This window comes from Erithacus rubecula, assembly GCF_903797595.1.
Source record: "Erithacus rubecula genome assembly, chromosome: 5".
NCBI lineage: Eukaryota > Metazoa > Chordata > Aves > Passeriformes > Muscicapidae > Erithacus > Erithacus rubecula.
Window position 1 is genome coordinate 41,986,212 of NC_136687.1, and position 17,269 is coordinate 42,003,480.

The window sequence follows — 17,269 nt, forward strand, 5'->3', positions numbered from 1 at the left end:
TTCTTCAAAATCTAGCAGAGATTCCTGTCTGTTCCTTATTTCACATGCTGAAATAAGACACTGCAGACAGCCTGTGAAGTATCTAGCAAATACCCCAGTCTGAATATCCCATTCCCTGCTATACCAAAAGGAGACTTCATAGTCCACAAAAGGAGTAAGTAGGCATGGTAAGTATGACTTGCAAGAAAACAGATTTTAGAGCTCACACCCTAGAAACTAAAATTCAGAGGGATCTTCTTTCAAATAAATGCAAGAGACTGCTTATTAATGGCTACAATTATATGCTGTTGTTTTTTTGCTCTCTATAAAATTCCAATTTCCTCTCAGACATTAGTTGAATTCCTACAGTAATGAGACTCAGAGCAAACCATCCTCTGGGTCTACTCTCTCCAAGATACGAATCTACATAGTATTGAAATATTATACCACAAATTTTTATGAAGTGCTATTTTCCTATTCCAAGCCACAGCATGATCTATAAACACACTGCAATAAGGAACAAATCTGTAGCTTTTCCCACCTCAAAGTAGCTGCTGGGAAAGGCAATTATTCCCTGAGATTTACCAACTTCCTGTATATGGATGTGTGGACTTTCATTTATTACCTACTCAATTACTGGCAAAAGGCTGCAAAGGCAAAGGTTCTTCTAATAGGATTTCTTTCTGAGAAATGAATTAAAATAACATTTAGACAATTTAAATCAGAAATAATGGCACTTCCCAGTCTTCCTCGCTCTGTAAGACAACAGCTAATACAGCTAAAATTCCAGAGGAATGGTTTGGGATGGATTTTAAGACTTTTGTGCTGTTTATTCCCTTCTAAATAATATGGGCAAAGGGCAAACGTCGGTGCAATCAGGGCAGAGTAAGGCTTTAAGTAACGTGATTTTAATATTCATTAGGTTTTAACTTCTTAGTGACTATTTATGAAATCTTCTATTACATCAGGATAACAGGCTTAAAAGAAAATTAAATAATCTGAAATTTACAATCTTTAAACCAGTAGAAACACTTCAGAGCTATATTTAGAACCTATTGTGACAGCTGGGTTGAAATGACCAGCCAATCCCTGCATAGTATCAAATGACAACTAAATCCAGAGTTCATGGAGGACAATTGTAAAGAGAATAAATTTGTTACAGAAATAAAAACCATATACTAAAGCTCCAGTCTGAAAAGCATTTTGCATCACAAGACATTGCATAGGCCCCTGATAAATCCAAATCAAAATGGGATTTTCCTCAAACCAGAATTATCAAAGATTCTTAAATATTTCATTGGCTTAAAGACTACCATACAGGCTTTATATTAGTTTACCTAATATGTGAAGAAGTTTCCTACAGGACAGAAGGAAAAAGGCCACTCCAAGGTTCTTTCCATCTCCACAACATGTACAAGATGACCTGTGGTCAGTTCTCTATTGGAAAGGAATTTTTTCTTGGTCCCTCTTTGTTACACAAGTGAAGGATATTTCCCAAGAAAATGAATGCAGCAAATTAAAACAAGATATATTGTACAAGTAACTACAGATCAGTGTCTGCTGAAGGGATTGCCCAACTGGCTCTTCTTCTTCCTCTTTCTTACTTCAAGGTAATTTATTGAAAATATAAACATATCAGAAAATTAGTGCTAACAAACATTATTTATAAGACATTTTCTTACTTGGGTAAATAATCTTCTGCATCATTCAGAACCATTTAACATCTCATACTGGATCTTGGGAAAACAAGAGATTGTAAAGGTTCCAAGATATTTTCAAGTGCCTGTGTGCACCACTGTCCTCTGCTGGAATAAATCAGCCTCTCTAATGTGTGTGTCACTGATCAGCTTCTGTTGGCAGTCGCTGACATAGAGTACACATGACATAAACAACAACAGCTCATGTTCATTCGTATTTAACCTCCACACGCCTGTGGCTTGGGATGGAATGTCATTAGATCTGTTATCTGTGCAATGTAGCCATGTAAACATTAAAGATGTTTGCATATGCCCTGGACAAGGCAGGGAATATTATCTTTATTACCACAGAACATTCCCAGGCCCTGCCAAGACAACTTTGCTGCTCTACGTATGAGAAGTTAAGCTCCATTATAAGATCCTCAATCACGTGGTACTGCATCATTTGATGCCCAAGGCTTGCAAACGGCCTCTGATAAAACAGCAGCTGATTTTGTATCGGCGTGAGCCCAGAAGAAAGCCACATTCAACCCACTTTGAGGACCTGAGCCTCCTACCAACTTTTTGAACAACAGCCAAGCAGCAACCCCTATTCCTCACTCCAGCAGTCCCGGGATACGTAGAGCACCTGCGGACTCAGATCTCGCCGGGGGGGCGGGGCCGGAGCCACGGCCAGTGGCTTGACGGGAGTTGTAGTCCGGCCTTAAAACACGCGCTCCGCGTGGCTATCACGGACTACATTTCCCAGGGGGCTGCTGCGGACGTCTGGCAGCCGCTAGTAGTGCAATGGCGGCCGTGGCGGCTATGGCGGCGGCGGGCTGCGGCGGGGTCTGGCGCCAAGCGCGGCAGCGCTTCGCGAGGTGGCCAGGGCCCGGTTCCCGTCCTTTTTCCCGCGGGCATAGGGCTGTCGTCTGTAACGCGAGAGGCGGGGCGGTGTCGGCGGGGAAGAGCGGGTACGATGCTGGTATGGCGCGGGGAGAGGGGCCGGTAGTTCTGGTTCTGCCCTGGAGCATCGCGCTCTCGGGGCAGAGCCGGGTCTGGGGCTCCAGGCTTGGGTACAGGAGCGGCGGTGACTGCAGCAGAGCCCAGGTAAATCCTGGCTTCTGAGCTGTGTCAGGTATTCCTGCAGGCAGCGTCTGCTCAGCACTCGTTTATCTCGCACCCCTCCCCGAAGCGCAGACGGTAATTTCCGCGGCAGCGGGGCTGTGACCCTCTGACACGCTTGGCTGCCCTAAGAGCCCGCGGCTCGGGAGGCATGAGCGCTCACGTGTGCCGGGAATCAACAGCATGGACTGCGCCAGCTTTAATGAGAGCGTTTTCGAGGGTTATTCTAGTCCAAAAGAGGCTTTCTCTTCCACTAGAGTATTGTGAGATCTGGGCGATGTGCCTGAAACAGAGTATTTTATTTCTGCTGCAACTGAAAGTCACGACTTGAGCAAGTTCTCCTGTTCTCTGGTTTCTGCATAGCTGATCGCTTCAAGAATGTTTTGTAGAAAGGGGAAGAAGTGTGCTGATAATTCTTTAGAGACACACATAAACATAATCCATGAACAAACACGGCAAGAATCTCCAGATGCCTCATCAGTGTTGTTAGTAGGATTGAAGGACTGACTGGTGCTCGTACCTTTTTCTCTGAGTGTAAGCCAACACATTGATTAAGCAAAGCCTGGTGTAATTTTTAATGCCATAGTATGACTGAAAGGCATTTCTGAAGAACACAGGAAACAAAAAGATTTGCCTCCAAAATGTAAAAGAAAGCCCACATTGTTTCTTAAGCCTTGAGGCATTTGTATGATCAGTTGAAAATACTGAAGAATAATACTATTTCAGTGAAGGAAAACGTATTAGCTCCTTTAAACATCTGAACTTTAATCTTTCATGATAATATTCTTCTTCCTAAAGCATCAATATAAGTGGCATCTGCATCACTAGTTTGGTGTTTGTACAGATGTCCTCAGCTGTTGGAGGGCAGATGGAGAACTAAAACCTTGGCAATATAAAATGTTCACCTTTGAAAGGAATACTGTACTTGATATAATTATGTGATGTATTGCCATAGCTTGCTTATCTCCTATAGCTATCTGGATACTCATACTGCTGAAGTATTCTGCCACAAAAATGTGATTTCATCAATGAAATAAAATTTGTGCACTTCATTTGTACAAGGCCAGATAATTACTTACAGAAACTGTCAAGCAATTCATACTGTAAAGGTGGCTTTTTCTCTTAGCATATAAAGGTTATGGATATGAGAATTGCAATTACTTTTTGGATGATATGGAGAAGCTTTATTCTGAATAAATGAATACATTCAGAGAATAGTAGCTCTGTAGTTGAAATGATTATTTCTCTATTACCAGATTACTAATGGTTATGCTAATACTCTACTAATGCTGCTCTGGAGAGCGACCTTTCCCAGCATGCAAGTATGTATCTGATAGAGAATACATAATTTATTATGTCACCTGTCTGTTGGAGATTTGTCAGACTACCTGAGAAGTAATTCCTATGTATGATGATTTGGGAATTTTCATGGGCCACCAAATTAGGGTTCATCCAGCATGCAAGTGTGCCTTGTTAATTTCTCTGAGATTTCTCATGTAAGGAAAAGTTAAAAGTTTTAAACAATTCCATTTTTTGAATGACATTCTTTTCTGCATATAATGAACACTGCCATATAGTCCCCATAGCCTCTGCTCTCCAGTATCACAGCACAGCTTTTCCCATTACAGAATAGATGTATTTGCAACATTGTTTACAATGCTTTTACAATTATGGTTTATTTTTCTTTTAATAAATTAAGCATACCTAATTCTTCTGTTCTGAGTTTTCATGGTTTTTAATGTCATCTGTGTTTAAATTGTTTCTCCCTTCTCCTCTTTCCTTTTCAGCCTTGCTCCATGGATACCAGTTGTAGGTCTGGAAATTCATGCACAGATCAGTTCCAATTCAAAACTCTTCTCTGGTTCCCAAGTCCAGTTTGCAGCACCTCCCAACTCTTTGGTATCTTTCTTTGATGCCTCTTTACCAGGAACTTTACCAGTAAGTTAAGCTGCAATTTCATTTCTGTTAGGATTAATATCAGACAATTTTACATATGTTTCTAATACTTTATTCTTCCCAGGATTTGACTAATGTTTTACATATGACTGCTTTTCCTTACTTTTTGAATTTCTGTTTGTTTCATAACATGAGATGCCTAGACTGTTTCTTTTCAATTTCCTCATTCCCTAGTTATTGATTTAGTTTACTTTATATTCCCTGCAAATGAGAAAAATCAGGAGTGTCTCTTCAACACAGTGCATGGATTGTGATATTCCTTTGAGGCCAGAGTGGGTGTGTTTGGTTAGTACATCACACAGGAAATTCCTTAAATATGAGAGATGCCCAAAGCCTAGTGAGAGAACATATTAGATTTCTAAGTGGCTATTTGATGTTAGTTTGCTGTATGTTTGTTTATGCAGCTGTCATTTCCTGTTTGGAATGTTTCACTGAGGTGTTTCTTTGCATCCTGAGTAAAAAGTGTCCAGTTTAGGAAAATGTCAACCATTCATATTTCCAGAGCAATTGTTTAAAAAATGAGTAATCTGTGTGAGACATTGGGAATTAATAGGTCAGAATAACTAGCTATAACTGGCTGTGACAGTACTGCTATGCAATTCTCTGAGTATCTAACAAGCTTAATATAAAAATAAAAATTAAAAAATAATAGCATAAGCTCTTACAACACAGTGAAAATAAATATCTAATAGACTTAGCATTGTCACATGCAACAACTCTACAGAGACTTTAAATTAATCTAGTTATTTAAAGCAGAAACATTTCACTGACTATATTCATTAAAGTGCAGATTTGAATTCCAGTTACAGAAATGTATTCTTATATTATGTTGAAGCTTTTCATCACCATAAAGCAGCCTCAGATAATCTGAAATTGAGAACTAACTTGAGACTGGATACCTATGGTCTTGATATATGTTATGTTCCTTAAAAGAAAAATTATGTTATTGTTTTATTTTTATTTCTGTGTTTGCGAAGGTATTGAAAACGTAAGAAAGTGAAGTTTAAATGCTGATAAAATTGGGACTTCACTCTGCTTGCATTGGCAATTCAGAGCTGAGTTTCAGATCTAACTATATGGAAATTCTGTGGAAATTTTGTGGAAATAATGGGAATCTTATGCAATAACTTTAGAAGAGTCTAGCTAGAGTCTAGTTAGACTCTAATTCCTTTCATTTGGGGGCAGGGCTAGGTTAGTCAGAAAATCCAAAAGACTTTAAGATTCTGGTTTTGGGCCTTCTACTTAAACTTTCATTAATGCACAGAAATTCTCTTAAATTGCCTAATGTTTATCTGTGGTCAAGTAGAAAAGCTATTCTTGAGTGAACAAAAATGAATATTTATGAGGAGTTGAATTATTTTTACATAACTGTTTATTAAGGGTGCTGTGTATGTGTGTGTGCCTTTTTTCTTTATTAGTGAGGCTTTAAAATGAGGCTTGGTATGACCTTTGTAAGACGACCCCGGTACATGTGGGCTTTAGTAGAGAAAATAACTGCACCTGAGAAAAAAATGTCCAGAATGGTTGGGTTAATTTTAAAGTAGTGATGCTATGTTAGGTTTTAGTAGCTGCTTTTATCTATTCAAAATGAAGAAAGATTTTTTTCTTACTGTAGTACTGGTGAAAATAGAGTTGAAAGTGGTTGTTACAAAATACATGTTCCTGCATGTTAGAATGTGATGCAAAATCCAGTCAATAGTCATAGCTTTATTTTCCCATTGTACCTGCTGCTGCTGAGAGACCAGCATTTGTTCTGGAATCAGATGGACTTGTTTTCTATGTGTAAATTTATACATGGCACTAGTATCTGAAGAATTGGATTTTGGTAAATTTTCAAAGTTGGAAGGTATTTTTTGAAAATTTGGAGTATTTGTGGAATAAAACCAACAAAACTTTTTTAGTAAATGTTGGGTTATTGCCTAATAAGACTACTTAGAAGACAGATATTTGGCCTTTTCTTTGGATTCCATTTTGCTGAAAAATGAAAGAAATAGCAGCAAAATAGTTATGATGTCTCTAGAAGAGAATGACTGCTGTTTTAACTTGAGAACTGCAGGGACTGTTTTCACGTCACAGGGATTTAAATTTACTGTGCGACAACGACATGGTTGTGATAGAGAGCTGTCCTAGTATTTGCTTCTTCAGAGTTGGATCAGAAATCATGGTGCTGAAGGGAGCTTTTAAGGTTGCTGTGCATTTCTCGGTCACAGTAATTGTTGGTGTAAGCCTTCAGCGTGTCCTGCACAGGAGAGATGAAACTAGAAAAATGTGTTTGCCTCTCCTCCTATTTTTCTTTTTATATTTTCTTCATGTAAGGTTAATGCACCTTATTTTATGCTTCGGCTGCAAGTAGACCTTGTGAGGGTGTCCTGCTTTGAAGGACAGGTGTCTGCCAGTAAAGGCAGAAGCTTCTCTTTGAAATGGAGAATGTAAACCCCCTTCCTCCCAATTACTATTATAATTTTGAAATTAAGGAGCTCTCAGGCAAAGATACAGGAATAGGAATAACAGTTCTTTACTAGGAAAATTAAAATAGAAATACAGTATTACAAAGAAAAATCCCAGTCCTAACAGAGTCAGAATACAACCTGACACCCTGTCAGTCAGGGTGTTGGTAGCAGTCCAATTAGATGGTGGCTACAGTCCTTCTGCAGTGGCAGATGTGGTTCAGCTGAAGCAGTGGTCCTGTAGAAAGGTGCAGTTTTCCTCTGAAGGTCCAGAGATGATGTGGAAAGGTCTGGTGTTCCTCTGAAATGCGGTGGAAAGACAGATAACTTGCTGTTCAAAATCTCAGGTTTTTTATCCAAGTAGGAAATGCTTGGCTCCCCCCGTGACTGGAGCATCTCTTAATGGGATTATGTAATTTTATCAGTCATATGTTGCTACTTAATGGCCCAGCAGCAGATGATATCTTCTTGGAGGGAGGATGGGTTGTGGAAAAGATAAAGATGGTTGCCTCACCTTGTCTTAAAGATGGCCCATTAGCAGATAGTATGTACCACGGAGATAAGGAAATCACTATCCCACCCAGCTTCAACAGATGTTGATAGAATACAAATTTCTGGCTGCATCAACCCAACACAGAGGGTCATCAACTGTGAAAGTGGCATTGCCATTTTACTGTGGTATTCTGATAAAGTATATCTCAGACTCAGCTGCAGGCAAGAGGAGCTGTGCAGGTGCCCTCCTATTTGGCATGAGATGGAAATAATTATTATAGAATCATAGAATCATGGGATGGTGTGAATGCCGGGAGCCTTACAGCTCCCCTGTTTCCAGCCCTCCTGTCATGGTCAGGGACTTCTTCCACTAGGGCAGTCTGCTCAGAGCTCCATCCAGGTGGCCTTGAACACTTACAGGGATAAGGTATCCAGCCACAACTTCTCTAGGTAGCCTATGTGTCAGCCCCCTCACAATAAATAGTTTCTTTGTAGCAAGCCCTTGTAAAATGTACCTCTGGCTCTCTTATAGGCACTCTTTAGGTACTGGAAAGTGCTGTAAGGTCTCTTCATAGTTTTTTCAATGCTGAACAACCCCAACTCTCTCAGCTTGTCTTCATAGGAGAAGTGTTCCAGCCCTCTGGTCATTTTCACAGCCCTCCTCAGACCCTCTCCAGTAGGTCCATGTTCCTTGTATGTTGGAGGTCCCAGAGCAGGATGCAGTACTCCAGGTGGGAACTCAAAGGAGTGCAGTAGAAGGGTAGAATCCTCTCCCTTGTCCTGCTGCCCACATTACTTTGCTTTCTGCACTACAAGTATGCTTTGCTGGCTTATTCTGAGCATTTCCTCTATCAACACCCCCTAGTCCTTCTCCTCGGGGCTGCTGTCAATCCATTATCTTCCTAGCCTGTGTTGGTGTTTGGGATTGCCCTGATCCAGGTGCAGGACTTTGTACTTGATGTTGTTGAACTTCATGAAGTTTACACATGTCCACTTCTCAAGCCTGCCTAGATCTCTCTGGATTGCATCTGTCCCTCCAGCATGTTGACCACGCCACACAGTGTGGTCATCAGTAGACTTGCTGAGAATGCTCCTGATCCCAATGTCCCTGTCACTGACAAAGATACTAAATAGCTTCAGTCCCAGTAGTGACCCCAGAACACCACTGGTCTCCACTTGGACATTGAAGTGTTGGCCACAGTTCTTTTTAGTGCCACCATCCAGCCAATTCCGTGTCCACTGACAGTTTGGGATTACATGTGATTACATAGATTTCAGTTAATGTAATGAAATTTGCAAAAGCCTGAAGTTTTTACCTTGTGAATGGACTTTGCAATGATCTTGGCCATATGTCTTCAGAAAACCTGTTCTATACATGCTAGCAATTAGTGCATTAGACCTGCAGACTTGACAAAAATAATGAGAGGATCTGTAAAGGTGTTTGCCCTCCCAATCTGATTTAGCCTCTGAAAATATTGAGAGGCTTTAGAAAGGTTTTTAAAGCTAAAACTGGGCTCATGGAAAAATAATTCAAGATTATCTATTTTCATGGTGGAGGTGGCTTACTAAAAGTTAATTATACCTCAGCCACAGAAACAAGATAGTAGATCTAGCAGCTAAAGACTGAAACCTTTTTGTCAGGCTTAGTCTTTGTTGCACCTTTTACATTTGTCTCCTGCATGAATGAAGTAAAACCCTGATCCTATTATAGGAAATCCTTTGTAGGCAAGTATATAAAGAAATAATCTAGAATTGACATAATCAAAGTTTAAATTTGTAAGATTTGAGTAAATATTAGCCCTGCAGTCTTAAATATTTTGAATTTTTTATATCTTTTCATCCATTTGAATTTCATTCTCCTCTTAGTGTGAACAGCATCTGTTTTATCTTTTTTTTTACAGCAGACTTTTCAGAAACACTCGAGGCAATCAGATCACTCATTTTCATGGAAGAGAGCCATGCTAGAGCAGCTATCAGCTCTTGTTCTTTTTGGCTTTACACCTCTCGCACTTTCAGTTCCAAGTTCAGGTTTGTCCAAAGCTGGCAGACACCAGCGCAACTCTGTGCAGTTGCTGAGAGCACCTGAATCAGGCTGTTGCCTTGCATTACTGGGCTGCTGAGGGGGTTGCCCAGGCATGTGACATGGCTAATACCCAGTTTAGGATTGTAGGTAATGTTTCTATTTGTTCTTGGCAGTGGCAGGTACCCAGTGTTTTTCCAGATATTTTGGGAGATGGATTACTAGATTTAAATAACATCTACAATTCATCAGAATATACAGAACTTATCTGATGCATTTTCTTTCAAAGGCTCTGAGAGGTTTGCATGATATTTTGGTGGATCTGTCTGTCACCTATTCATAGTGGAATAGAAACAGCATTTGAGACCAGAATTTATACTTTACAGCTTGAAAGTAGATTTTTTCTTTTAAATATCCTGTGCCAGTTAAATATGATGATTGCATCAGCTGCTTTACCAACTTGTGATTTCAGTTTTGTTTTGACATTTCTGCTCACATGCATGTGAATTTACTCCCTTCAATTACCTTCATTTTCTTCTTTTCTTTGAAACCATACGATGTCTAGGTTTTTGTATCCATGAGCTCTCCTCTAAAAATAAATTAGTGGCAATGCTTGATTAAAAAAGTAAATTAATTTTTGTTTTTAAGCCATTTGCCTGTGTCTAGGTTCATTTAAACTCCTCATTACTTTTTTACTTTTTACATTTACTAAAACTGTAGTAATTGTACTTAGGAGAAAAGAGGGGACTCTTTTTTTTTTTTTTAAATTATATTTTATGGTACCTTTTTGTTGCAGTCCTTACTTTCCTGATAACTTTCGGGTTTGCAATATTTTGCAACATTTGTTACATGGGCAGTGCTTGGGAGTCTTGTTTTTTGCTCACACAGTCCGAGCTTGCTGGGCTTGCAGTCCAGAAAGCTTCTATAAAGAAAATACCAAAAAATTTAGAAAAAGGCTAGAGGAGTGAATTAGGCTTTTAAACCATTGCTCTCTGGGGATGCATGCCTTTGTGGTTCATAGACCCTTAAATGTCCAAGTTCATGGTGAATTGAAGCCTGCCTACATCATTTCAAACTATTAATCAGTTCAAAGCTGTTGTACTGATCAGAGGAGACCTTTGAAAGATTATTAGATGTTGGCTTCGGGTGACTTTCAGGACTGGGTTATAGTGCAGGTTGTTTCTCATTCTATTTCTTTGTGTTCCATAGGATGATTCACTCAATTCCATTCCTTTGCTGAGATCTGAAAAATGGTGTATTTTGTCCATTACTGCTCAACATTATATCATGCTTACACCATTTTTTTTCTGGAGACCTCTCTGCACTTGTGTGTTGAAGTACTTTGTGACATTTGTTGCTTCTCTAAAGCTTTGAAGGAGACTCTTGTAATATTTTCTCTCACTTTTTACTAGGTATCATGTATTTGTGAGTATTTCTGACCCTCACTCTGGGTGTTCTAATCTTTTTGTCAAGGCTAACAATTCAGGTTGGGCTGTTTCCTTAGCACCTCAGTAAGTGTTGACCTCTCTTTGTTCTTGTTGGGTTTACTGTTCATCCTTAGCAGGTCCCTGTGGCTGATGCAAACTTGCCAGCTGGAATGGCATTAAGTTGATACAACATCATGTTAACACTTCTTTTAATAGATCCTTCAATGCATCAGTGATGTTGCCTGTGTATTTTCTCTTACCTTCTTTTGTGTAGTTTCTTTTTAATCACTTAACCTTTAGTTTTACACAGGTAGTTTTCCACTTCTTAGTGGGGGAGCAGGAGTTGGCAATATCTTGATTCCTTTCTTTCACACAGTCCTATTACTGCAGTTATTCTGCCATCTTTGACAATTTTGGACAGCACAACCACTGCATGACATATAAGTGTCCTCCCTTTTTGAATTAATTTGGAAATTGCTGATGAAACGCACATTATCTTTTTGCAGTAGCTTTCCTCAGTGGGGCTGGGAATTTCTTTGAGTTGGACCTGAGAGGGGATTTATTGTTTCAAATTTCGATTACCTCTGTTATCAGTCACTACAGGTGTTCTGGCAGCCTTAAGTTTTTTATTTGATTTTGTTTTCTCACAGTATGTAGACAGTCAGGTTCCAGGTGACTCCATTTGAGGAAATCCAAGGTGGTACATTGTATATTTGTGTATTTAAGCAGTGCTGTCTTAAGAAAAAGTTTCATGGTGCTACCAATTTCTTAGCATTTTAACTCTGCCAACAAACTTCTTGCTACTTCATTCTTCTTTTTAGCAATTGTTTCTTTGAGGGGTTTTTAATTAAAAGATGTTTAGGGAAGCATTGTCTGACAGTAATGATAATTTTAGACTGGATCTTTGTTATCTTCATGGTTAGTTGTCTGGTGAGTAATGTTGCGTAGCTGTCAGGTTTTTGTATTTTGTTTGAAACCTATCTTGGCTCAATTAGGCTGTAATTGGTTCCTAGGGTAAAATTAATTTCCTTGTGCTCTGATTATCAGTCACCTTTCCACCTTAAATATGACTGTATTTAATTTTGAGAGAATTATGTAAACTTCTGCAAGTGATGTTTATTAGTTACATATGCAGATTTTTCCACAAAGACTATTGTTTTTTATACAGAAATGCTTATTTTGCAATTTTGCTGCTAAGTTCAGCCAAATTTTCCTCCAAAAAATTTAAGGTTTGTAGAGGGTCGTTATGAATATATTAGCAAGCATATGAAGAAGAAATTATTGTTTTAGTCTCCCCACATATTGACGACTGAGAGAGAGACGGGGACTACTGATTCATGATCAGAATCCAAATTTTACTGTGAGCTATATATGCTTATATACCATTTTTAGGAAAGCTAGTAATTTTTTATTATATTTGTTGAGTTAAACATCACACAGACAAACTTTGCATTTCTACTTTAGTTAAGTCTTCTGTCCTATCACCGATCTTGATCCAGTCTTCTTGTAATCTTCAAACTCTGTTGGCTCTTGCCAAGGCATCTTAATTATCAAACTCCATATACTAACTAAATCTACAGTACTCTCTGTCTCAGCTACCACGTCCCCCATTCCTTTCAACCAAAAATGCGTTCTTAAGATACTTGTCTGTTAATTTTTTCACAAAGTGTAAAATACAAGAAATAACTATAACAATAAATAATGCCTAGTACATATAACTCTATTTTAGCTAAATTTCTAACCCTCTCACTGAGTCCAACAGACTTATCTGTTGGAGGTCAAATAGGTGCTTGCTGATGAGGTTCTTCTCACAGGCATCCCCAGAGGGTGAAATCAGGAATCTTCAGAGGTCATTGTAAGGGCTGGATGGCAATTAAGTAATTTTTCTTTTCTCTGGGCCTCATTCTTTTGGAGGCGATTGATGTTTGTTCAGGCATGGGGGTGACTTTGGACCTGATGGTGATAAAACACATGCATACTTTCTCCCTAGGTTGGTAAATCAATTAGGCTTTATCATTGTACACTCAGGTAAAGATCTTTACATAGAAACTTTTAGAAATTGCCTCTGCACATGTAAATATTCAAAGCCGTATCACTCTGCCAGGGATTAAATTCAATTTAATTTACTTTCAAAAGTTTCAGTATAAATATTGCATTATTTAAATGTTCTTGAGGGGCCATATTCCCCCTTCTTTTGTTTTTTAGCAACATGTGTCTCTCATTATTGAACATGAAGGCAACATAAAAAGCAAAAAAGTGGCAAAACAATAAATGCACACCAAGCAAAAATAAATTAGATAATACACGCGATTTGTAATGCACAAAACATAGAATGGTGATTTAAAACAGTGCGTTGTCAATTCCCTAAATGCTGTACCATCACCCAGGGTCTGCGGTAACTGGCAAGCTTCATTTTAGAGTGAGGGCTTGGAGAACCATTCCTGTGTAAGATTTTCCAGGTTCAATCCAAAAAGAGTTCCAGCTATTATAGGTCCAAATTGAGCAAATCCAAATGACTTGTGTATAATTTTGATGCAGAAAACACCTAGATTGTTGGCATATCTCTCAACCAGGTAAGGTTAGGATTTGGTCAGGGTTCAGGCCTTAACTGGAAGAGTCTCCCTAATATATTCTAAAAACCTCTCAGTAATAGTAGTTAGAAAGGTTTCTTAAAATGATATATGTCTTTTAGATAGCTACACAAGCATATGTGAAAGCTTGTAATGTAGCCAGCCTTGTCATTTATCTTTAGTTAAAGTCAATGATACCACAGACAAATGGCAAATAAGTAAAGTAACAATATCATATGGATAATGCCTGTTATAAAAAGTCAGTGAATTCGCATCATGAGATTAACAACATAACCAGGATTATTAATATATCAGTAGTAATTGTTTTAAGAAATTTAGGTAACCTTTTCTTAGACATGTATGCATATATGACATTAAAGCAAAAAAGTAAAAAAGCAGTAAATAGCTTAACTAATTGGTTCTGTCTTATCTCCACAATAAAATAACTGTATCTCGTAGTTTAAAGGAACAGATTTTAACAGAAGTTATCTCTGTGCAAACTTCACATTACTTATCTCAACATCAAAAGAATTGTATTTTACAACTTAAACATTTTAACAGAACTTAAAACTAATTTCACTGAAACTTAACATTCCTTAGATATAATAAAAGTACACCTAAGAGAACTTAGAGTTAACATTACTGAATTGGTCTTAATACAAAATAACAGAAAATAAATTACTTCAAGTACTTAAATTGAATGACACTTACATTTTAACTTTGCTTAGTCTAATACTTAATCTTAACTGAAATTAACGGTACTTAACCATAACAGAATCTTAATTTGTTTTGACTCTTTCATTGCAAAAAGTTACTGAAAATTTGTCATACAGCAATTAAGCATGCATGCAAACAACTGTATTGAGATAGTAGCAACATTAATTTACTGTAGAAATTCAACTGCTGCAACTTTTTTAAGAATGCTTGTAGTGCTAGATTTGAGTTTGGCCTAATAAAAGTAATAAGATATAAATATTGAGGGCTAAACCAGTAAGTTTTGCGCAAGTACTTGGTTAGATAAGTGGGTATACATGATCCTTTCATACAAACATTTACAAAGTTAAGGGCTCACTTTACTCCAAAGAGTAAGCTGCTGTTTACTGTATTTGTCATCCTTCCGTATACTTAAATGTGGCAAGGAAAAATAATACCTCTTGAATTACTAAAAAGCTGTACCGAAAGTTTCATAATAAAAAATTTGTTAAAACTATAGAGTAAAAGGCAAGCAACTGGAAATACGAACTAATGGTTTGACTGAGGTGAGGCGTCCCTTAGGGCCATTGATCTGTTTGAAGATAAGGTAGTAACTTTCTTAAACAGTTCTGCTTAGTGCTTACAGCCTTGGTGATGGCAGTGTGTATGGAAAGTCACCTCAGACATGAGGCAGTACTACATAAGTTTTGATTTTTGAAGAAAAGGGTCATCTGATTGGGCTTGAGTTGTTTTTTTTAAAGCCACACAGAGCAGAGGAAACAGATTGGCACAGTAGCCATCTCAGTGCATAGCAGGAAAGATCTGCTTTGCAAGGCCTTCTCTCACCACTGACATCAGTGAAGGAATAGCACGGGAAGTTGAATGAGTAATGGTACATATACAGTGGTTTGGCTACTATGATCCAGTACACTGGGGACACATACATATGAAAGTTAGCTAAATGCTTAGTAAAAAATTATCAATACTTCATATTTTTATGCCAGTTTTTCCTGGAGCCACCAAAATGTTTCATCAGCAGTACAGCAAAATACTCTCTTGGATTTAAGTAGTATATATGCAGGGATTGTTTCTTTCACCTCAACCTTAGGACAGTGAATAAGATACAAACTATCCTGTTTGAAAAAAAATTCAATAGCAATTAAGTGCTATGAAGTTTTCACTGATTGTGACTTGAGAGTTGGGTTTTGTCCTGTTTGTTGATTCCACTCAGTCATAATACCTGCACTGTCAGGAATTGTAGCAAGATGCTGTTTCACTGCTTTGAAGCAGTATTTTGAGTCTACCAGTCCTTATGGAGGCTTAATGGGTTTCTGGTGGCCAGTTTTTAAAGCACTGACTGGCAAGGTCCTCACTAATTTGTAAAGCTGAGCAGGATTGTGTCATAAGGCTTTAGTGAGAGGAAATTTGCCTGTGTATTTAGAAATATGAAGATATTTTAAACATTGAACTGTTTGACTACCACTGTTACAGAATTCCTTAAACAGTAAAAAAAAAAAAAGTGTACTGTCTGGAAGCATTCAATTGTTGAAAACAGGAACATCTACTATATAACTGCAGTTATGCTCCTAAAATAGTATTTTGTAGTTACCAATTTTCTTTAGATTAGAGTCAGGATGAATTGTGTGCATTTTGCTGTGGGTTGGTATTTCAAAGAGATTTTTTCTTCCTTTTTTCTTGTCTAGAATTTGTTTTATGTATCTCTTAAATTTTTGATAAGTAAAATATGCCTGAACAGATGATGTGTTCTAGTTAGCCATATATAGCTACACTAAAGATCTGAAAGTTCCCTTGTTAAATGTCTTAATTATTTAACTTCTTTTCTGTACAGGAAATTTTAAAATTTTTGATACATGAAGAGTTGTCCATATCCTATCTTACTATTTTGATTTTTTTAAAGCTAAATGAGTAAAAAGAGTTTGTTGTCTGGCTGAAGATGTGGGATGAAAAATATACAGTTGCTTAATGTGTTTTCAGAAATCAGGCTGGAGAATATAAGAAGTGAATGCTGTCAGAAACAGTAGAAAGCATGGAAGAAAGCATTATTTAAGCCTTTTATGTTCTGGTCAATGTAGATGAAGTAATGTATGTTCTTTTACATAATGTGGTCCTTTAATAGTCCTGCTGAAAATAGACTTTTTGGCAGTTGTACAGTGCAGGACAAGATGATAAAGTTCTGTTCCTGTTTCAAAATGCTATGGGTGTAAACAGGTCAGAATTGTATTAAGACAAATTCAGTGTTTTTCTCCTTTTCAGTTTCATCCATTTGATGTTAGTTAAATCAACTGTTAAATTAATGAGAACACAGCTGAAAAAACCCATCATTTGTCAGTAGTTTTTGGAGTTAAATTTTCTTTTTCTTCTGGATCCTGACCCTGCTGAGGAGATGGAGTGGTGTAGTGCTGAGAATGAGTCTATGGTGAGAAGCTACATTTAACTCCTTTCTTTGTGAAGAGCTTGCTGGATCTTTAGATCACATGGCATTCTTCAGAAACCTTAATCACAAGGGTTTCTTGGATGCTGGAAACGGATATACTTCTAGCCATGGAATAAATTGCTGTGTTTTGGGTTCTGTTTTAGCAAAGATGTAAGTGTGCATCATTTCACCATGGTTAAGCAAAGCATTAAAATCTATGGCAAGTGTAGATACTCATAAATTCGCTCTGGTTCTGTGGTTGCAGGTGTTCTGAAGTGTTCTACTGTATGGCTTTGCAGTCCCTAATGGAAATCCCCTATGTTTCAAATTCCCAGTACGAGCTGACTGTTGGTTACAAGCCAGTTATCTTGTGCTATGATTTGTCTCCTGTGCCCTCAAAGATTCAAAAGCACTCAATGTTTGCAAAACTGGCAAGCCAGATGATAGCAC

At 38.0% G+C, this 17,269-nt stretch overlaps 1 protein-coding gene across 5 annotated transcripts in view; it reads left to right on the top strand.

Moving 5' to 3' along the window:
• Positions 1–2,437: 2,437 nt before the first annotated feature.
• The window catches only part of GATB (glutamyl-tRNA amidotransferase subunit B), a 42,025-nt gene continuing 27,193 nt past the window's right edge, over positions 2,438–17,269 (top strand). For all 5 annotated transcript variants that reach the window (XR_013774216.1, XR_013774217.1, XM_079305441.1 and 2 more), the window contains exons 1-2: positions 2,438–2,629; positions 4,568–4,718. Coding sequence is in view for 3 of the 5 variants with exons in the window: in XM_079305441.1 (XP_079161567.1) it covers positions 2,463–2,629; positions 4,568–4,718 (318 nt within the window). In the remaining 2 variants the exon portion in view is untranslated. The remainder of the gene's footprint in view (positions 2,630–4,567; positions 4,719–17,269) is intronic.